The 22450-nt window shown below is 46.7% G+C and overlaps 1 protein-coding gene across 1 annotated transcript in view; it reads left to right on the forward strand.

The window, feature by feature from the left end:
* The window catches only part of GALNT17 (polypeptide N-acetylgalactosaminyltransferase 17), a 447358-nt gene that overhangs the window by 341996 nt on the left and 82912 nt on the right, over positions 1-22450 (forward strand). Inside the window, exon 6 of the mRNA XM_027126204.1 lies at positions 10408-10525. Coding sequence (XP_026982005.1) covers positions 10408-10525 — 118 coding nt within the window. The remainder of the gene's footprint in view (positions 1-10407; positions 10526-22450) is intronic.

The raw sequence follows: 22450 nt of genomic DNA on the forward strand, positions 1-22450 counted from the left end.
CCAGGGATGGCAATGAGTTGTCTATGTTTTTCCTACAAATGGGGCCTTGGTGTTAGAAGATTCTCAGCTAACAGGCCTGGATATTAGCTGAGGCAGAGCTGGGACCAAGGAAAATGGCAGGGGTTGAGTCTGAGGACAAAGAAAGGCAGTTTGGCCCAAAGAAAAGAGAAGAGAGAAAACAGGGTAAGCTCTGGACCCCTGACTCCTGAACCATCAGCCAGACATGCCTTTGGAGATGTGGCCACTGGGCTGGCAGTGGTGGGGGGCAGTTGGGAGCTCCAAGAGCGGCAGGAGGTAAGAGGTGGGCAGGGCAAAGCAAGGGGCAGGCAGACACTCCAGCCCCTGTAGCCACCGCGGTGACCTAGACAGCCAGCCACGCTGTGACACGCACACACCCCGGTGGCCCGGTAAGAGCCGTCGCTGAAAAGGGGAGGAGGGAAGACTCTTCCCGATGGGGGCTTTGTTCTGAAGACAGCTCATCACCGTGTCCACACGCCACAGACCCACAGTCTCCGTTTCTAGCTCCTTCTTTCCCCTGCACCCCTGGAGTCTGCTCTTTCCACTCCAACAGCCTTGCTGACGCATGTAGATGCAGACGTATAGATACATAGCTATAACTCCATAGCTTCAGCCAGAAACCGTTTTTACTGAGGAACACCAAGCACTAGTGCTTGCTTTACTTCCCCACTAGGACGATCTCTTAGTGTGTTTTTATCTCCTCAAGTGCTTGCTACAGAGTCTAACAAAGGCATCCTCCGTTGCCTGGTAATGCTTGTTGACCAGATGAACAAGGGCACAAATTAGCAGCCACACTTGACCCCTACTCAGAGCCCTTCTGTGCCGTGCGGATAAGGCATTGAGTTGAACAAGTGCCCAGAGCAGCAAGGAGCTGGGATCTCACACATTTTCTCCTTGACCCCACAGGCAGAGGCACAGACTGACCCTGACCTCAGGGCTGAGAGGAGGTGACCTCTGGACGGGCTGGGCCATCTGCGGGGCTAAGCGTCCTTCACCCGTCACTGCGAGTTGGACAGGCATTTCTCTTGGGCCACTGTGACTGCCCCACTCTCTTCCCTGGGGTGTTTTCATACACCCACCCCTGATACCGACCTCAGACTTCACACCTTTATACCATGTTGTGTACTAGACTTCCTTATTTCTCTTTCCTCCTAGAACTCAGGCTTCCTTCGCTGCCTGTCTCGTTCTAGACCCAAAATATTTCCTGGAGGGACACCATTTGCCGGGATACTCCCTCACCAGCTTCTTCCCTCTGTTCCCCTCCCCGTCAGTCCTTCATCCCTCTGCTTTTCTTTAAAGTTCTTGATAACACCTCACACATGTTGAGTACATTGTCCTGCACGGAGACCATGTGTTTTCATCACCTCATCAGATTCTAACCACAGTCCTATTAGGTGTCCAGGGCAGAGTCTCATGCCCGGTTTACTGATGAGGAGACTGTCACAGAAGGTTGGACACCACCCAGCAGGACGTTTAGATTAATATGCTTTCCCTGAGCCCTGGGGCCGTGTGTCCCCACCCATCCTAGAGTGAGCACGTTGGTGTTTGCGCCATTTATCCCAGATTGTGAAAATGTGGTGTTTGGGCTAAAACTGGAAGCATCTTGGGATGGTATCTCCAGAGTGTTAGAAAATAGTCTCCATGAATAGAAGGTAAGGATGGAGGCAGAACCACCCCTGCAGTCTCCTGCCCTCTGTTTACCGGCACCTGGAAAATTTGGGTTCCCGTTTATAATGTAATGTGACAATCAAAGGAAGCTTAAGAATTATTATCACCAGTTCCACATTTTTTTATTGTGGTGAAATACATATACAATTCACCATTTTACATGTATAACTCAGTGGCATTTAGTACATTCATAATATTTTGCAACCATTACCACTATTTACTTCCAGAATATTTTCATCCAGATGGGAACCTTGTACCCATTAAACAGTCACTCCCTACTGTCCCCTCCCCACTGCCCCTGGCAACCACCAATCTGCTTTCTATCTCTATGGATTTCCCTGTTCTAGACGTTTCACGTAAAGGGAATCCTATAATATGTGACCTTCTTTCTTCTGTTACTTAACATGATGTTTTCAAGGTTCACCATGTTACAGCATGTCTCAGAACTGTAATCCATTGTACAGGTGGACCATATACATTTTGTTTATCCATGTATCCATTGATGGACATTTGGGCTCAGCCTTTTGGCTACTGTGAAAGATGCTACTGTGAACATGCATGTACAAGTTGTTGTTGGAATACCTCTTTTCAGTTATTTTTGAGCGTATACCTAGGAATGTAGCTGGAGCAGAGAGGGCAGGAAGAAACTCAGAAACACAGACTGTCCAGATGGAGCCTTGGAGGCTGTTGTGAGACCCTGACTTTTACTCTGAAGGAAATGGGGAATCATGGGAGGGTTTCCAGCAGACGCATAGCCTGATCTGACTTGTGTTTCAATAGATCATTGCGAGTTGGCTGCAAGAGAGCGGGGTGAAAGCCAGTTGGGAGCCATGGTGGTAATCCAGGCAATATGGTGATGATGGTTCAGATTGCATGGTGGCAGTGAAGATGGTGAGAGGTTCTCAGATCCCAGACGTATTTTGAAGGTAGAGCCATAAGAATTTCTGACCGGTTGGCCCCAAAGCCAACACCAAGGTTTTCACCCCAACATTTGGAAGAATGGAGTTGACATTACCTAAGATAGAAAAGATAGGTGGGATGGGTTTGAGTGGAAGGAAGGTTAACGATTCCTTTCCAACTGTGTCTGAGGGATCCCTTAGACATAATGAGCCATTGGATGTACCGGTCTGCAGTTCAGAGGAAAGATTCAGACTGGAGTGTGAATTTGGAAACTATTGGCATATAAATGCTACTGAAAGCCAAGAAAGCAAACATGATCACCAAGGAATGAATGCAGATGGAGAAGAAAAGAGATCCAAGGGCTCTGCCCTGGAGTCCTTCTACCCTGAACATCAGAAAGCAAAGGCAGAGTCAAGAAGGAAGATTGAAAGGGGCGCGTCCAGGAAGACAGCCGGGCACGGAGAGCCTGCTTCCAGGGAAAGGGAATGGTCTGCTGTATCAGATGCAGCTAGGAGGGCACACGTGACGAGGACTGAGAATTGGCCATTGGATTTAGGATGAGTTGTCTCTGACCTTGACAAATGCACTTGCCGTGGAGCGGTGAGGGTGAGAGCCTGGTTGAGTGGCTTAGAAGAGAACTGCAGAGAAAATTGGAGACATCAGGTGTTCACAGCTCTTTAATTTAATTCATTCATTCATTTATTTTTGGCTGCATTGGGTCTTCGTTGCTGTGTGCAGGCTTTCTCTAGTTGCGGAGAGCAGGGGCTACTCTTCGTTGCGGTGCGCGGGCTTCTCATTGCCGTGGCTTCTGTTGTTGCGGAGCATGGGCTCTAGGTGCGCAGGCTTCAGTAGTTGTGGCTCGTGGGCTCAGTAGTTGTGGCTCACGGGCTCTAGAGCACAGGCTCAGTAGTTGTGGCACACGGGCTTAGTTGCTCCGCGGCATGGGGGATCTTCCCGAACCAGGGCTCAAACCCGTGTCCCCTGCATCGGCAGGCGGATTCTTAACCACTGCGCCACCAGGGAAGCCACTACACAGCTCTTTAAAGGGGCTTTGCTGTAAGGGGGAGCAAAAAATGAGGAGAGGCAGCTGTAAGGGAAGTGGGTCAAGAGGGGAATTGTCGACTGTGAGCTGCTAGGAATGAGCCCACCCAGGACGGAAGATGATAATGTACAGTGTTGTTCTAACACGTACTCAGGGTTTTTAAATTCAGATATGGTGAGGACAACAGAATATTGCCATTAAAAAGATAGTTTGTTACCCACAGTTTCCAAGAGAAGGAGGCCTGCCATGCCACACAGGGCCATCCGGGGAAGCACCTGGGGCAGTTAGGAGAAGAAGTGAGGAGAAGGCAAGGGCCCAAGTCTTTACTGTGGTTTCTTCCAGAAGAAATGGGCGAGGCAGCGTAAGCAGCTGATCTGGCTTAGGATCGGCTAGTTGGAACATTTTGGGGTGTAGGGGGCTGTCTCCAGTTATCTGGTTCCTGGCCCTGGGATGATCAGGGTAGAGGGCTGTTGCTTCCTGGAGTGTAAAGACCAGGTAGAGGAGGTGACTGGGAGTGTGGGCTCTGGGCTGGTTAGTTTGCATAGGAGAGGCATCCTCTCCAGCTGGTTTCTTGCTGTCTCTAAGAATTGGCGAGTCCTGGGAGGGGCAGTCTCTCCCCAGTCAACAAGGCCCCGAGTGTCAAAGCATCAAGAATACAGAAAATGAGAACAGATATTTAATACAGGTGTATTCGGGGGGGGGACGGCTGAAGCGAGGTCCTTGAGCAGCAAGAGAGGATGGGTGGAGAGGTTGGCCTCAGCTAAGAGCACGGACAGTTCAATTACAGCAAAAGGGAGGCAGGAGGGTGACGGGGCCCACTAAGTGGGTGGACGAGGGAGGTGGGGACGTTCGCTTTTGTTTGCTGCTTTCTTAGGGAAGTGGGAAGGAACGTGGCTGCTTGAGAGGGAGGAGGTCGTGTGGGAGGTTTGCGGAGGAAGGAGAAGCTGGGGCAGAGTCTCCTGGGAGAGTCAGGCTGGAGTGACTCGGGCCCCGGAGCAGGATTGTAGGACACCGCTGAGGACCCACTGGACACACACAGCCCTGAATTTAAAGCCAAATCAGAGTTGCACTTACCAGCATCAGGGTTCTGCCAACAAAGCAAAGTGGGAATGGGGAAGCCGGGGCGCTCTTACAATAAGCAACCATGGCTTTGAGCTTGGGGGGTGGGAAAAACACAAGAGAAGGGGTTCCACGGTCAAGGTGGCAGCGCCAGTGGACTGCAGGTCCCAGTGGGGTGGATCCGGTGAACTTGAGGAGGTGAACTGGAACGATAGGGGCTGGATGACAGAGTTGAGAGCTTATGGCCAGAGAGCACAGATGAATTTATTGTTTTCTTATTTTTGTCAAGGTATATTTTCTGTAAGGCATATATCTTTGTTTTTTGCAACAGAAAAGATAAATATGTTTTGAGAGGTGGTTAGGATTTGGGCAGACGGAGGTGGTCCTGTGGAGGACATTTCTGGAGAAGGACGTCCAGACATAGGTTGGGACACGTTTCCCGAACAATGAATTGCCCAGTGTGGTCAAGCCATGGGCAGGCATGCTAAGAACTTTATTTAACTCAGGAGAGAGTAGGGAGCCAGTGAAGGGTTTTGAGGGTGGACACATCTAGAACACAGGTGGGCCCTTTGTCACCAACGAGGAGAGGAAGCAGTGACATTGACAAAGCTCTGCATATCCGGGTGGAAATTCCTGGGCCTGCCGCCCTGTCCTCTCCTGTCTCTCCCTCCCTTTCCCCTCTCTCTCAGCTGGAACCGTCGTGTATGTTGCCTACATTCTCTGGAACAGCAACAATAAAAGCGATTATTTTTAATTTCCGTTCTTCTCCTCCGTAATGGAGCTATTAGACTTTGGCAGATCCCTTAATATGATTATCCTTTTTGAATGATTTCGAACTGAAATGTTTGTGCTGATGGTGGTAATCGCAGTGGAGTTTGAAGAACGAGGCTGTAGGCTCACGCTCCAGGAGCTCGTGACCCCGAAGTACCATCAGCTGTGGTTTGATGGGCAGGTGAGGATGAAACCTTGGAGGGGAAGTGGGGCCCCGGTGGGCTCTTGGTTCTGCCTGTAAGGACGGGTCTGGCTAACCACGCCACCAGTGCAGTGGGTCCCAGATAGGCCAGGTGGAGGCTTTCTGTGGGAGACCTGCTTCTCCCGAGCAGTGAGGACAGCTGTCCATCATCAGTCCAGAATTCAGAGCAGTCATCCAGCAACCCTCGCTGGCCCAGCCAGGGGTGAGGATACGCCTTTTAATTATTTAGTCTCCACATCGACCAGGGATACATCAGTCACCTGCTTGAACCTTGCCCCGCTCCCAGCACAGTGGGGCAGCCTCAGAGCCCTGCTGTTTGCAAGACTGGGTTCTTGGGTTAGCAGGGAAGCCGTCTCCTCGGGGCTGGTCTCCCAGGCTGCTTCCAGCCCCTCCTCTGCACCATCCCTGTCAAGCTTGGCCTCATTAGAGTGCCAAGATGGGTACCAGCGCCCAGGCACCCTCTTGACACGGTGGCAGGTGTTTGACCGTGGCCTTTAGGGGACCTTTCCACATGCCACCAACAGCAGTAATGATCACATGCTCATTCCACATCTTCGTTGCGTGAGGACCAGCCTCCTGCCCTTGATCTTTGGGTTCTGACAGCCCGCCAGGATGCAGACAGCAGCCTGCTTGTCTGTGACCTCTTTGTGGGGCCTCGTGACAGCTGGGTGGCTGCTGTGGCCTAACTTCACTGAGGAGGCACTAGGGGACCTCACCGTCCTTTCGTGGGGAATCCTAGGGCTTCTGCTGTGGGACCTGCTGGAATACGCTGAATACAGCTGTGAGCAGCAGGTAGAGGACCCAGGGTGACTCATACTGTGAATCCATCTCTCCTCGCCACCGCAACCAAACGATGTCATCCGGATAAAGCCAGTTACATGAAGAGATCAGGCTGCGTGATGGCGAAAGATGTTTCCTAAAGGGCGATCTGAGAGGTATCGGGAAGGAAGAAGCGGCCTGTGTCCTTGACAGTGAAAGTCCTGTGCCTTGAATCCTTCCCTCCTTCTCTCCCTCTCCTTCCCTCCTTCTTTGTTCATCCCTCCCTCCCTCCCCTAGCGAACGCACACTGTCCTGCTGCCCTTGGCTTCTGGTTCAGGTCAGCTAGTTTGTCCCTGGGGCATCACAGGGCCCTTCCCCACCAGGGGCAGTCACCAGATCTGTTACACTCATTCATTCACTCAATAGTATCTAGCTCTGTGTCAACAAGGCACTCACTCCTGGGAATACAACGAGAACTTAGGGGGATAACTTCTCTGCTCTTGGAGACCTGGCAGTTCAAGAGGGAGATGGCTCTACAGGCTGCTTCTGCTGGTACAAACACAAATTCCTAAGTCCCGTCTCTGTAAGTCTGGTTCCATGGTCTGGGCTGCACCCAGGAAGCTGCATTTTCTAAGGAGCCCTCCGGGTGATGCTGTTGTAGGTGGATCCTGAACCAATCTCAGAGAAACATGCTTTTCAGCCATGGGGCTGTGCCCAGAGCCACCCCTTCGAGAGTGTTTGTTGACTGCTGTGCCCTGTGATTCTGACTGCCCTGCTTGCCCTCGAGGGGTTAGAAAACACAGCGTCTTAGAGCAGGATCTTATTACGCATGCGTGTTAGCATTGGGAATTTTCAGACCTTGAGTTTAGGGGTTGGAGAGACTGTTCTGACTTCTCAGAATTTCTTGATGTGCTCAGCAATGGCTCTCTAGAAAACTGAGGTGACACCAGCACTGGCTCCCGTTCCCCCTTCTCTGCAGACTCCCGCCCTCCCAGGACCACATGTCCCGTCTCCAAGCACACACGTCACTGGCATTTCTCCATCACTCGAGTGACCCCGGCTTATAACTCTCCCAGAGTGAATCTTCCCTGAAGTTTGCCTCTTCTGGCTGTGTGATAAAACATGCACCCTCCCCCGGATCATAAGGAGAGGGTGGGGGAGATGGCACGTGTCATAAGAACAGAAACCTGTCTAATACGGGTTAAGTCAAGGAGGACAGATCGGGCTTCCCTGGTGGCACAGTGGTTGGGAATCTGCCTACCAATGCAGGGGACACGGGTTCGAGGCCTGGTCCAGGAGGGTCCCACATGCCCCGGAGCAACTGGGCCCATGGTGCCACAACTACTGAGCCTGCGCTCTGGAGCCCTTGAGCCACAACTGCTGAGCCCGCTGTGCCACAACTACTGAAGCCTGCGCGCCTGGAGCCCGTGCTTCGCAACAAGAGAAACCACCACAATGAGAAGCCTGCGCACCCCAACGAAGGGTAGCCCCCGCTCGCCGCAACTAGAGAAAGCCCACACGCAGCAACGAAGACCCAACGCAGCCAAAAATAAATAAAATTTAAAATAAATAAATCAAAGGAGGACAGATCGCTAAGACCCAGGGGGCTCGCACATGACCCGGGGCAGAGAGCGGAGCCAGGCCTGTCAGCAGACGGGCAGCCGAAGACACCAGGCCGCCCCCCATCCCGTGGTCTCACACCTCCACAGTGCATCTGCCTCCCTCTGCTCAGCCATCCTTGTACAGGGACCACCGGAGCTGCCCCCAGATGGCAGCCTGAGCCCTACAGATGGATGAGACCATCTAGTTCTAGCTCCCAGCACTGTCTCGATCCCAAGTTTCGGGAAAAACATAATCTGATTGACCCCGTTTGGGATCTGTGCTAACTCCTGGTTCAGTTAACTGAGATAAGAGTTGGGTTCACATAGCGCTTTTGCAAGCAAGGGGTCAGCTGCTTCTCTCAGAAGGACCAAAGGCTGCAGGAAATGACTGACGGTGAAGTGGTTGCCGTCCTGGCGTAACTGGTACAGCTGCCCCAGTAGAGGGCAGTGTCCTGTGTCCATAGGTGGGATTGGTGTGAGCTTCCTGGAGAAACGCGGAGGGCAGAGGAGCCTTGTTTACTGAGCCCCTGCTCTCTGCACTGAGCTCATTGCATATCTTTTCACAGCGATACTCCACAGAGAGTTAACTGGGATCCAGGAGGGTCCATTAACTTCACACAAGTACACGTTCCCATGGCAGCACCCATGTTCATCAAACTAGGTCCGTTCAACTCTGAACACTCACCTTTCCAGTGAGTCCCACTGCTGCCGCACCACGTGGGCACCGAGAGGGGTCAAAAATCTGGACGTTAAGGTCAAAGTCAAGCTCGGGATCTGGAGGAGCGGACGAGGATCGAACGTTGAGGTCTACAGTTCAGCTCAGGAGCCTCCCACCGGAGAGCTTCCCGGCGGCCCCAGTGGAGTTTCACGGGGCCTCCCGCATGAGACGTCTGTTTCGCCCGGGAAAGCATCTGAACAGCATTTCTGGCGTTTGGCAGTCTGGGCGTTTGCCGGCTCCTTCACGAAGCCATTTCTGAAGAGTGCAGTGAAGCAGAAAGGCTAAAATGAAGGGCTTTGCAGTTGGCTGGGTCCTGACCTCTACTCTATGATTCGTGCCAGGTCGCGAGCTCTCCGCGGGCTTCGGCTGGAGAGGTCCTACCTCCTTCACACGACCATGGATGTTTTTAAGTGAGAGAGTGTGTGAAATGTGCTTTGCCTTTATGCTTGAGTTGTAGTAATGACTCGATAAATGGCTGCGATAATCATAGTAATAATAATAACTTAGTTGCTTGAACGCAGGAAGTATGTCGTGTGTTTCTTTACCCCCTACGGCACCAGTAAAATGCCTTAGAGGCGGCTTCTTCTCCTCCCCCTCCTTCAAGTGAGATACAATTGACACATAACACTGTGTAAGTTTAAAGTATACAGCATGTTGACTTGATCTCTGTATTGCAATAAGATAACCACTGTGGCATTAGCTAACGCCCCTAACAGGTCACATAATTATCATTTCTTTTTGTGATGAGAATATTTAAGATCTACTCTCTTGGCAACTTTGAAGTATATAAATACTGTATTTTTTTTAATATTTTATTTATTTAGGCTGCATGGGGTCATAGTTGTGGCACAGAGGATCTTTTAGTTGCGGCATGAAGGCTCTTAGTTGTGGCATGTATGTGGGATCTAGTTCCGCAAACCCAGGCCCCCTGCATTGGGAGTGCGGAGGCTTACCCACTGGACCACCAGGGAAGTCCAGTATTCTTTTTACTTTTTTTAATAAATTTATTTATTAATTTATTTATTTTTGGCTGCATTGGGTCTTCGTTGCTGCGCACGGGCTTTCTCTAGTTGAGACGAGCGGGGGCTTCTCTTCATTGCAGTGCGCAGGTCTCTCACGGCGGTGGCCTCTCCCGTTGCACGGGCTCCAGGCACACGGGCTTCAGTAGCTGTGGCTCACGGGCTCCAGAACGCAGCCCCAGCAGTTGTGGCGCACAGGCCCAGCCGCTCCGTGGCATGTGCGATCCTCCGGGACCAGGGGTCAAACCTGTGTCCCCTGCGTGGACAGGCGGACTCCCAACCACTGCGCCACCAGGGAAACCCCAAGTCCAGTATTCTCAACGATAAGCACAGTGCTGTGCATTAGATCCCCAGAACTTGTTTATCTTCTAACTGCAACTTTAGACCCTTTGACCAACATCTCCCCAATTCCTCCACCCCCCAGCCTTTGGTAACCACCAATCTACTCTCTGTTTCTATGATTTGACTTTTTTAGATTCCACATATAAGAGAGTTCTACAGTATTTGTCTTTCTCTGACTTGTTCCACTCAGCATAACGCCCTCAAGGTCCATCTGTGTTGTTGCAAATGTCAGGATTTCCTTTCCTCGCGGCTGAGTGATATTCGCGTGTACGTATCACATGACTGTTGCCTCTTTCTCCCTCCCGCAGAACGCCAGCCATGATTGGCTGCTCGTTTGTGGTCAACAGGAAGTTCTTTGGTGAAATTGGTCTTCTGGACCCTGGGATGGATGTGTATGGAGGAGAAAATATCGAACTTGGAATCAAGGTTTGTGTCATGACATCCTTTCCTCTTAGTCTGTTTGTGTTTGTGAGTAGAACTGCCTGGTCATTTTTGCTGTGTATTTGAAGCTTCTTTAGCTGGTGAATGACAGAATCCTTCACCCCACTTCTGTTCCTAAAGATGTTCCAGCAGGGTTGTCACCCCTCCTCAGACTGGGGGAGACCTGGCCTTCGCCCCTCGAAAGGTTGAACAATTTGTTCATGCCTGGGCGACCCAATCTGGACATTAGCTAGAGAATTTGGTCCCCACTCCCATCCAGTTTCACTCTCTCCTTAAATTTTTCTTAAAATTAAATCATCTCCTTAAATTAGAATTTACATGCTACATAGTTTGACAATTCATGTACATCATAGAATCATAAGATGCCAGAGGAGAGAAGGACCATGTTCTGTGGGACTCTCCCATTTCTCAGAAATGCTTCTAAGGAGGGTAATGGGAGTGGGGAGAGGAAGAAGACACAGAATGGGCCTCTTGCTGGCCCCCCATTCAGATCCGCTCCACTGCTGGATATCTCAGACGCTGGGTATTGCTTAAGATTCTGTTTGAAAGATGAAGTTCACCGTAAACAAAAAAGTTGGACAAATTGATGCATTCCAACCTCTTCACTTTAGTGAATGAACCCGAATGAGGGGTGTGGTTGGGGGACACCTGGTAACCGCTTAACTGGTACGTCCTCCTCCATACTGCAAAGAGGGGGGTCCTGGGGGATGATGCCCAGCTGGGGACTCTGTGTCCCCACTGCTCCCTGTCCTGAGCTTGTGCATTCCTGAGCCCCTGGGAAGTAGGCTTGTTGGAAACGACTCAGGACACGACTGTAAGGTTTAAGTTTATTGAATTTCTTCCTCCTTCCGCTGCTGGAATCTCCTTCTTGTTCTAGCCAGGCAAGTACCCAGTACCTAGTGCAAGTACTCCAGTCAAAGCCTGCTCTCTGTGTCAGATTTCACTCGTTATCCCTAACTGCTCAGGACCTTTAAGACACTGCACTGCCCCCTCCTCTACACTTGAGCCCCCTTCGTGGAATGGAAGGCTTCATGTCCTCATGATGTAATGAACGTCCAGGCTGCAGAAGCAAAGAGGATGATGGAGACCTTCCCTGGATCCTAAAATCACTCCCTTTTGGAGACTGCAAACTCTTGCTGTGTTTTTGGTTCCAGGCTGGGTTCTTTCCTAAGTGGAATTTGCATAAGATTTCTTTGAAAACCGAGCAATTAAAAAGCCCATGAATATGTTACCGTAGCAAATATACTTGGCATTTACCCATTTGAAATTGAATTGAAGGAAAGAATTGGGGCCCAGCATGTTGAACTTGGCCTGTAACTTCAGTCTCTGCCCTGCTCCCATCTCCTCATCCCTTCTCACGCTGCTCTTTTCCCTAGCTCTCATCCGCTTCTAGCACGCCAGGGAACTGACTTATTTATTATGCGTATTGTATTTCTCTACCTTTACTAGCTAGACTGCAAGCTTTATGGGGCGCAGATCTCTGTGGGGCTCACCTTTGCATCCCAAGCATGTAGAACCATGCTTAACACATGGCTCCGTAGGTATCTGTTAGATTGATGACTGAATGCCTATTAGGACCCAACATGCGCAGAAGCAGCGACATCATGGAGACAAGCCCGGTGGTGAAATGGGAGGTGATAACTTGTCCAGGTGCTTATTTGTGAAAGGAAGGAGCTGAAGGCAGCCCTGCACTGAGATGGTTAAACTTCTTAAATTTTTTATAAATTTTATGATAGTTTATAAAATTTTATGTATATTTGTATATAATATGCATACAATTATTAAAATTATAATAATTTTGTAATTTATTAATTTTAATAATTTAATACTTTTATTAAGGGAGATTTGAATTTCTCTATATGCTGTGAGAAGGAACCCAGTGGAGGGTCAGACGTCACCAACAGAGGGGAGAACAGGATGAGGGAGCACTGTCCCTACGGAGGCAGGGGCACAGGTGGAGGGGGACAGGAGGGCCCCCAGATTTTATTGCAGGGCAGGCTGCGCTCTGGGGAGAACAGAGGTGGCGACCGCGGAACCCACTGCTAAGACTTGCTAGGATGTTGGTCTCCCCATGCTTGCAAAGCAAAGGTCTGGGTGCCAGGCTCTGCCAGGCTCCATGTTGATGACAGTGACAGTCCTTCGTGGCTACCCGATCCCTGCAGGAGGGGAGGGGCTCGTGAGTCTTGGCCCTGCAGCAGCACAGCCTAGTAGAGCACAGCCCCTGTGCCATGAGCTGAGGGCCCGTGAGGTCCGCTCTGCATCTCCATGTGGCAGGCTGGAGCGATGGGACCCAGAGCCTGCTCTCTGACTTGTCTTCTCTGGGGTAGCTCCGTGTCTGGCTGTTCTCCACGCGTCTTTATGTAAGCATCCGATGGATGGGACTCGGATCCCACCCTCATGCAATCACTTGCCTCTTATCCCGGGCACGTCCGGCATCCACGCTGGACATTTGGGAATGTTTATGCCTCTTACTTCCCATAGACCGTGTCATCCCATGACCTACGAGCTGACTCTCCACAGAAGCTTTGGTTTTCTGCTGATTCTCAAAGCAGGAATTGACTGCTGTTGGTACCCTAAGGGCCAAGGCCTGGGTCCAGGGTCCACGTAGCCACCATTTACACAGTAGTCTGTGTTCTTAAGGTGTGGTCCCTGACCAGCGCATCCACGTCACCTGGCCCTTGTTACAAATGCAGGTTCTCGGGCCCCATCCTACACTTACTAACACTCTGGGGTGGTGTCCAGCAACCTGTGTTTTAATAAGCCTTCCAGATGATTCTGTTACACACCCAAATTTCAGAGCCCCTGATCTACACCCGACCATAGCCAGCTTCCTGGCAAACACGTATCTATTCTCAGAAACGAGCCCGGGTGAGAGTCCACATGCTTCAAGGCCCACCTTGAAAAATACATTATTAAGAAAGCCATCCCTGCTGCTTGAAAAAACTCAGAGCTTATGTAATATGTGTACACATACATACACATATATAATTATATAAAGTGTACACACATACATTATATAAATTAACCTATAATAACCTGTAAGAAATGACACAAAATTCTATGCTTTAGTTAAGTGGGGAAATTTTAATATGAGACCACATCTTTGTAATTTCTTTGACTAAGAAATAGGTCCATCTGTGATCTAACTATTCTCTAACATTTTTCATTACTTTTTAATTCCATCCTCAGTAGTTAAAGAACAGGAAGAATAGAAAGTCTCACTGTGGTTCAGGGAAATAAAAACAGTAGGGTTTACTCTAGGGCTATTGTTTGTATGAAAGGCAAGCTTGCCTGTGACCAAAACAGTCGATACAGTGGAGGGGAAAAAAAAGCTTTCCAGGGCTGAGAAAATAAATGAGATCGGAAATTGAAAGGTTTCATCTTGTTCTGAGTAACATTAATCAGAAACCATTAACGAGGCATGTTATAGTAACATGTCTAAATGGTAAGAGGAAAAAAAATTCTCCGAGGAGAAAAGACCAGATAGATTACTTTTAAGTGGTATAAAATCAGATGGCTTCAGGTTTCTGCAATATATCCATCTGCTTTGGGAAGAAGAGGCACTGTCTTATTCTGAGCTCTCATATAAGAGCGTGACATACACCACTACGGAATCCTGTCTGGCAGCTAATCTGAAAGGAAGGCGATAGAAAGATGCTGTCAGATCCTCAAGCCACCAGAAGAGGTCTTAGCTCACCATGAATCTCAAGAACTGAATAAAAGGCAGAATTCCTATGTGTGTACATTGTTGTTGAAAATATTGTCGAGACCAGCATTTGAAGGACTGCCTCCTTCAAAGGGCTTAGAAATTATGGGCTGTCTGGGGTGGCCTAAGTCCCAGGGCTCCAGATGAACATGGAATCTCCCTCTCCCACTCTTTGCCCCATCTCTTGTTCTTTTTTTTTCTTTTTTTTTTTTTTTTGCTCCCGATCTTGTGTCTTGTCTCTGACAAGCTGGTGGTATAATTCAGTGTAAGTCCAAAGGCCTCATAATCAGGGGGGCTGATGGCATATACAGTCCTGGTCTGACTCTGAAAGTTCAAGAATCAGGAGTACTGATGTCTGAGAGTGAAGATGGATAACTCAGCCCAAGTAGAAACATGAAACAGCTCTGACAAGTGCTGTTGACTGATGCTCTGATCCCCACCCCAGCCACTCCTCTGTCCATGGGCTTTGGGACTCATCACCCAGCATCCATTTTAACCATGAAGGCTCCTCCCTGCCCTCTATCAGACCCTTGACATCAAAATCCCCAATGTCCAGAAGCCTCTTGTGCCCTTTGTCTTCCATTTGGAACTCTTGGGCTTAAGTCTGCTCTATCTATTGGATGTTGTGATTTGGATAACGGTCACTCCTGGAGGTGACCAAACCATCAGTTCTGTCTCGTTTTCCTAGTCCTTAGACTGTATGAGTCTTTGGTTCTTCCTTCCCTACTGGCGTTGGTCATCTCTGGCTATGGGAAGGTCTTCATAGCGCAGGGTTAGAGTATACCTGTGATAAAATTCAGAGCGAAAGTCCCTGGTCTCGTGTAGATAGAATAGGCTTTGGGATTTCACCGACTGGTCTTTAATCTGGATGCATCTATTTCAGGTGGCCAACAGTTCAGATGAATGCTTCTGGATGTAACGGGGAGCCTCCTCTGCTCTAGCAGACGCTTTTGCTAGGGAGACCACGGTAGACAGACACGGTCCCTATCTCCATGAAGTTTATAGTCAGGCAGAAAAACCATTCATTTAATAAGTAATTACCAATGGGATGAGTGTGAAAAGATAGGACAAGGGGAGAATAGAGGAGAAGGTAACAGGGGAATATATGCTACTCTAGGGAGTTGGGAAGCGCCTCCCTAAGGAGACGATGTTGAAGACTTGAAAAATATGTTGAATTTAGATAGGCCGAGAAGGTGTGGAAGTGGAGTGTAAGAGTAAAAGAATATTCCAGGCAGTTTTGGTCGTATGAGATGATTAAGTTGTAGAGATCTGTTAGACAGCATAGTACTTATAGTCAACAATGCATTGCATACTTAAAATGTTGCTAAGACGGTAGATCTTATGTTGTGTTCTTTTCAAAACAGGTTTGTTTGTTGTTTGTTTATCTGTTGAGATATAATTGACGTACATCACTGTGTAAGTTTAAGGTGCACAGTAATAATAAGTAAAGAGTGGAGGAGGAAACGTTTGGAAGTGATGTGTATGTTTATAGCATAGATTGTGGTGATGGTTTCCCAGGGGTATATTTATCTCCAAACTCAAGTTGTATACGTTAAATATGTGCAGCTTTTTAATGTCAATCATGCCTCAATAGACTGGTCTTAAAAAGAAAAAGGATATTTCAGGCAGAGAGAAAAGCATGTGCAAACGTTTGGAATTCTGGGAAGGAAATATATTCTGGGAACTGTGAGGCGTTCCAGGTGGCTGGAGCAGGTAAAGGGAGAGGGAAATATGTTAGATGTAGTGGCAGCAATCTAGTGGCGTTAGATTATGCAAGACTTGTAAACAAGAATTTGGCTTTCTCTTAAGGACCACTGTGGACATTTTGAAAGAAAAAAAAAAAGACATATGCGATATAAGAGACATATATCTGTGTGTGTTTGTGTATCTACACATAGTCCCATGTTTTACCCATAACCCAGATCCTCTGGAGGCATCTAAGGGGAGCGAGGTTATCAGAATTTTTTTTTTTTTAATAAGAGGACCATTATGACTGCCGTGTGGAGAATGGATGATAAAGCTGGATGGACTCAGAGGAGGGGCAGTGAGAGAGCCTGGACTATGGTTGGGGCAGTGGGAGAGAAATGGACAAATTCAGAAGGCAGAATAGACAGGATCTGAGGATTGAGTGTACAGAGGGGATGAAGGGAAGCAGGGGTCAAGGCTGACTCTCAAGTCACTAGCTTGAACAATTGGGAGCTGCTGTTCTCTGAGATGAGAAGCACCGTTGGAGGATGCCTGGGAGAAGGCAGAAGATGATGCTTTCTGTTTGAGATGCGGTCAGTCTGAAGTTCCTGACACTGCGCAGTTCATCCAGTAGGCAGTTGGTTGTGTGGAGATGAAGCTAAGCGTAGAGGACAAAGCTTGAGATAGACTTGAGCGTCTTTGGTACCTAGATCATATTTGAAGTTGCCAGAGGCAACAGGCTGCATAGAGAAATGAGAAGAGGCGATAAGACAGAAGTCCAGAAAAAAAGCAACATTTAAGGTGTGGAAGGAGTGGCTGGAAAGGAAACTGAGAAGAAGGGACCCAGAATAAGAGAAAAACCAAGAGAGAGTGGATTTGAGAAGAGTGTGTATACATACCCAAAGCAGGCATGGAGAGGAAGGGATGGATCTGGGCACCATTCAGGAGACATGATGAACAGGAGCTGGTGGATGATTGAACATGAGGAATGAATGAGAGGGGAGTGTGGGGTAGCTCCCCGATTTCTGAGGAACCGGGTGGATTCACTTAGAGAACACTGGCAGAGAAGAAGGTCTGTAGGTGGGAATTCGAGAAGTTCCATTTTAGAAACATTGAGTTTGAGGAGTAACAGTCCTCTGTGACCTGGCAGTGAGATGTTGAGGGAACACAGGCATAGGACGGGGTCCCAACCAAGAGCAGGAATTGGGACGAGGTTCCAGGAGAAGTATGGGGTGTTCACCGTGCCACTCTGGGCTCCACTGGACAGTGGGGCTCAGGGTTTAGGCTGACTTATCTCTAAAGTGTATTGCCATCCTCTTAAATAAGAAAAGCTGAAAAAACACACATATGCGTATACACACCCCGCCCCCCAAACAAGCCTTCCTCAAGAGACTTTCCCAAGGGCGGCCAGCAACATCATGTCAGTTTGTAGAATAAAATGGTTTCCATAGAGTTTCTAAAATCTTTAATGATAATTTTCTACTGGCTGGGAATTCCACCCCAAGTGGATGAAGGGATTAGACGATACTGCCTCTTGTTACTTTTTTTTTCCCTCAAAACAAATTGGAGAATGAAGAATTGTCATTACATTTTATGTTAACTTCTTTTATTTTTATTCAACATTTTATTATGGAAAAGTTGAAACATACACAAAAATAGAACAGTCTAATGAATCCAAATGTACAAATCATTCAGCTTCAACAAATAGCAACATTTTGCTGTGTGTTTTTCAGTTGCCGCCTCTCAGCTTTTAAAAAGCAAATCCCTAGACATCATATCCTTCTGCCTATAAAAACTCTAGAGTGCATTTCTAATATATAAAGACTTTTCTAAAGCGTAGGCTCGAAGTAAATTTACACATAGTAAAATCCATTACTAGTTCATGTTTCTCAAAAATATTTCTCAAAATTCTGTGAGATTTTCTCAGCAATGAAAACAACAACAAATGCGGTTTGTAGACCTTTCCAAACAAGGTCTACAAATTGCATTTGGTTGATATGCCTCTTCTGAGTTTTTTTAATTTTTAATTGAAATAGAGTTGATTTACAATATTGTGTTAGTTTCATGTGTATAGCAAAGTGATCCAGTTATATATAATTTCAGGTTCTTTTCCATTATAGGTTATTACAAGATATTGAATAGAGTTCCCTGTGCTATACAGTAAATCCTTGGTGTTTATCTGTAATATATAGTGGTGTGTGTCTGTTAATCCCATACTCCTAATTCATCCCTCCCCACCCAGATTCCTCTTAAGTATCTTTTAATCTAAACATTTCCCCTCACCTTTGTTATTCTCGTGTCATTCATTTACTGAAGACGCCAAACCATCTGTCTTGTAAAATTTTGCACAATCTGGACTTGACGGGTTGATTCCACTTAATGTCTTTGACATGTTCCTCTAATCTCCATCTTCTCTAAGCCGTATTCGATCTAGAAGGTTGATTAGACTCCGTTTCCTTCTTTCTAGCCCTTCCTTCTTTCCCACAAGAACACTTTAGGTGATGCTGTAAACTTCCTATCACATCACATTAGGAGATGCATACCATCTGGTTGTCTGGATTTTAGTGATGTTAAGATTCAACAGTAGGTCCATGTGTTTTCAGACTGATTTATCCATTATAAAATTCCCCACTCAACCTTTCACCTAATGGTTTTAGCAGCCACTGATGATCATTGCCCAGATCCATTGTTTCATTAGGGCTTACGAAATGGTGATTTTTTAATTTTACATTCATCCTGCGCCTCTAAGCCGTAATTCTACTAAAAACGAACTTAACCTCATCAGCTATTTGGATACTCTGAAATATAGTTGAAATAGGAAAGGCCGGATAAATGCTTGATTCTTTCCTTTTATTTAAACAGTTTTAGAATATTGATTTGATGCCATAGCAACCTCCAAAGGTGACCAATAGGCTCTTTTCCAGTAGTGTTATTTTTTTAAAATATATTGGAGAACGGACTTGAGGACACGGGGAGGGGGAAGGGTAAGCTGTGACAAAGTGAGAGAGTGGCATGAACATATACACACTACCAAACGTAAGGTCGATAGCTAGTGGGAAGCAGCCGCATAGCACAGGGCGATCAGCTCGGTGCTTTGTGACCACCTAGAGGGGTGGGATAGGGAGGGTGGGAGGGAGACTCAAGAGGGAAGAGATAGGGGGACATATGTATGTGTATATGTATAGCTGACTCACTCTGTTATAAAGCAGAAACTAACACACCATTGTAAAGCAATTATACTCCAATAAAGATGTTAAAAAATATATATATATTTTTTTATGTTTCTAAATCCATTCCAGTCATGATTCATTTTTGGCCCATTCTGTATGTGTTTTTATTAAAGTCCTATTTAATACAGTAAAATGCAGATTTTCAGTCTTCAGTCTGATGGGTTTCACAGTTACATACATCCCGATAATCACCTCCCCAAACATGATATTGAACATTTCCTTTGCCTGAGGAAGTCCCTCGTTGCCACTTTCCTATCTTTTCTCTCTACTCCCCTACACCACCCGCTCCAGGCAACCATTTTCTGATTTTTATCACCATAGGTTAGTTGTGTCTGTTCTAGAACTTCCCATAAATGGAATCAAACCTTATATACGCTAATCTTTTAACTAATGAATGTTTTTGAGATTCCTCCATGTTGTTTTTATTTCTGAGAAGTACTCCATTGTGTGAGAATATGATCATTTGTATATTCAGTGTTTTGCTCAAGGATAGTTGGGTTCTTTCCAATTTAGGACCGTTATGAACATACATGTTAAAGTCTTTTTTGGACATATGTTTAGATTTTATTGGGTAAGTACATAAGAATTTAATAGCTAGAATGTAGTGAAGATGCATGTTTCACTTTTTAAGAAATGGCCAAACAAGTGTCTAAAGTGTTTGTACCAATTTCCCCTCACGCCACCATTGTATGAGAGGTCCAGGTGTCCACATCTTTGCCAGTATTTGGTATTGTCAGTATTTATTTTAACGAATCCAGTAGGTTTAAAGTGGTACCTCGGTGTGGTTTCCATTTACATTTCCTTGATAGCTGATGATGTTGAATATCTCTCGTGCCTATGGGTAATTTGCACATCTTCTTTTGCCCATTTTTAACCATTGTGTTGTTTATTTTTATTGTTTATTTGTAGGGATTCATTAACGTGTTCTGGGTATGATCTGTTTTTCAGATATACATACTGCGAATATTTTTCTCTAGTCCATGGCTTGTTTATTCATTTTCCACTATATTTTCTTCTAGAAGCTTTATGGTTCTAGCTTTTACCTTTGGGTCTATGAGCCATACAGCCCTGAAGAAAACAAAAGAGAATATCTTGAGGTAGGCAATACTTTTTGGACTGGGTACAAACAACATTAACAGTTTTTATCCGGATCTTATCTGGATTATATATAACACAACCTAAAAGTCAAGACTAAAAAATGGCAAAACACCTGAACAGCCACTTCGCAGAGCTTCCTTGCTTTCTGGCCCAAGAGGTTCCAGACTTGTCCCATATATTTTATGTCTCAAACCTGGAATCAGCCATTACTCTAAGGATCCCCGATTCCTTCTAGTGGGAAATTAGAGACCAGAGTCTTGTCAGTGAAGGTGCTCGCTGCTACTGGATTCTTATCTTGTCTGAGACTTTTCAAAAAAGTTAGACAATACTGACTTTTTTAGAAAGAGAAATGTAAGTCGTTCTTTCATACGAATATTTCCAATTCAAATTTGTGATTACAGGATTTTTACTTCTTTGATTTTATACTTATCTTTCACTGAAAGGCTTATTATAATATACATAGAATGTCATATTCTTATTGACATAATTTCTTGTTTGCTTTATTCTACTGTATATATTATATATGTATGTATATATATTCAAAATAAGAATGCCAGCTAACAAGTTGACTGAATGAAATTCAGTGTTTCTTTATGGTTTATTTTGTCCTTAGAATGTATTCCACTAGTCATGTGTGGTCAATGCTCTGTGTTTTAAAGGTATTTGAAATCATTTTTCTCTCTGTGGTTATGCCACCTCCTTGATATAGGATGTTAGAGCCAAATGACAATGAACAACAAAATTTACTTTTCTAAAAAATTTTGCTGAGGTTACAAGTCAGTTGACAACTTATTTGACCTGAAGTTTTAGCTATTTTTTAAGATTATTATTATTTTTGTGTGTGTGTGTGTGTGGTACGCGGGCCTCTCACTGTTGTGGCCTCTGCCGTTGCGGAACACAGGCTCCGGACGCGCAGGCTCAGCGGCCATGGCTCACGGGCCCAGCCGCTCCGTGGCACGTGGGATCCTCCCGGACCGGGGCACGAACCCGTGTCCCCTGCATCGGCAGGCGGACTCTCAACCACTGCGCCACCAGGGAAGCCCAAGACTATTTTTTTTAAGAGCAGTTTTAGGTTCACAGCAAAATTGACAGCACAGTAGAGAGATTTCCCCACAGATACATAGCCTCTCCCATGATAACATCCCTGACCAGAGTGGTACACGTGTTACAGTAGATGAACCTACACTGACACATCCTAATCACCCAAAGTCCATAGTTTGCGTTATGTTTCATTCTTGGTGGTGTACATTTTACGGGTTTGGGCAGTGGCAGGTATCCGTCCTTGTAGTGTCATACACGGTACTTTCACTGCCCTAGAATTTTACTGTGCTCCACCTACTCATCCCTCCCACCCACCCCCAGCCCCTGGCAACCACTGATCTTTTTACTGTCTCCATAGCTTTGCATCTTCTAACATGTCTATTTGTAATTGTACAGTATGTACTTCGTTCACGTAGTAATTTGCATTTAAAGTTCCCCCATGTCTTTTCGTGACTTGATTGCCCATTTCTTTTTAGTGCTGAATAATATTCCGTGGTTTGGATGTACCACAGTTGACTTATCCATTCCTCTACTAAAGGATATCTTGATTGCTTCCAAGATTTGGAAATTATGAATAGAACTGCTATACGTGCCTGTGTGTAATTTGGGCAACACTGTATAATCAGAGCAGCGTGGGCCAAGCCCTCTGTTTTTAGGCTGATTTCTACCCAGCACCCTCTCAGGCTTTTGGTTCTGTGATGCCCAGCAACCCACACTGCCAGAGGAGCTGCAAGTCTGGACTGCTGCTTCACGTGGATTCATTTTGTGTATAAATCTGTCCCAGCCCACCTTCACTGTGGCTGAGCTCATGTGTCTGATTCACCGGGGGCTCTAGGATTGTTACTGTTGTTAGAGTATTGGAAAAAAAAATTCAAGAACTGCCAAGCATAAAAAAAAATACTCCTCCCTCGCCCTCCCCTGCAAAAAAGCATCATATTGATTGTCAAAGCTAAATTAAATCATTGCATACCAAAGCTAAACCAGGGACTTCGCTGGTAGCGCAGTGGTTAAGACGCTACGCTCCCAATGCAGGGGGCCCGGGTTCGATCCCTGGTCAGGGAACTAGATCCCACACGCCTGCCACAACTAAGAGTTCGCATGCCACAACTAAGGAGCTGGCGAGCCACAACTAAGGAACACACCTGCCAC

The sequence above is a fragment of the Aethalodelphis obliquidens genome, unplaced genomic scaffold, assembly GCF_003676395.1.
Source record: "Aethalodelphis obliquidens isolate GAN/ISIS:26980383/991018 unplaced genomic scaffold, ASM367639v1 scaffold30, whole genome shotgun sequence".
Lineage (NCBI taxonomy): Eukaryota > Metazoa > Chordata > Mammalia > Artiodactyla > Delphinidae > Aethalodelphis > Aethalodelphis obliquidens.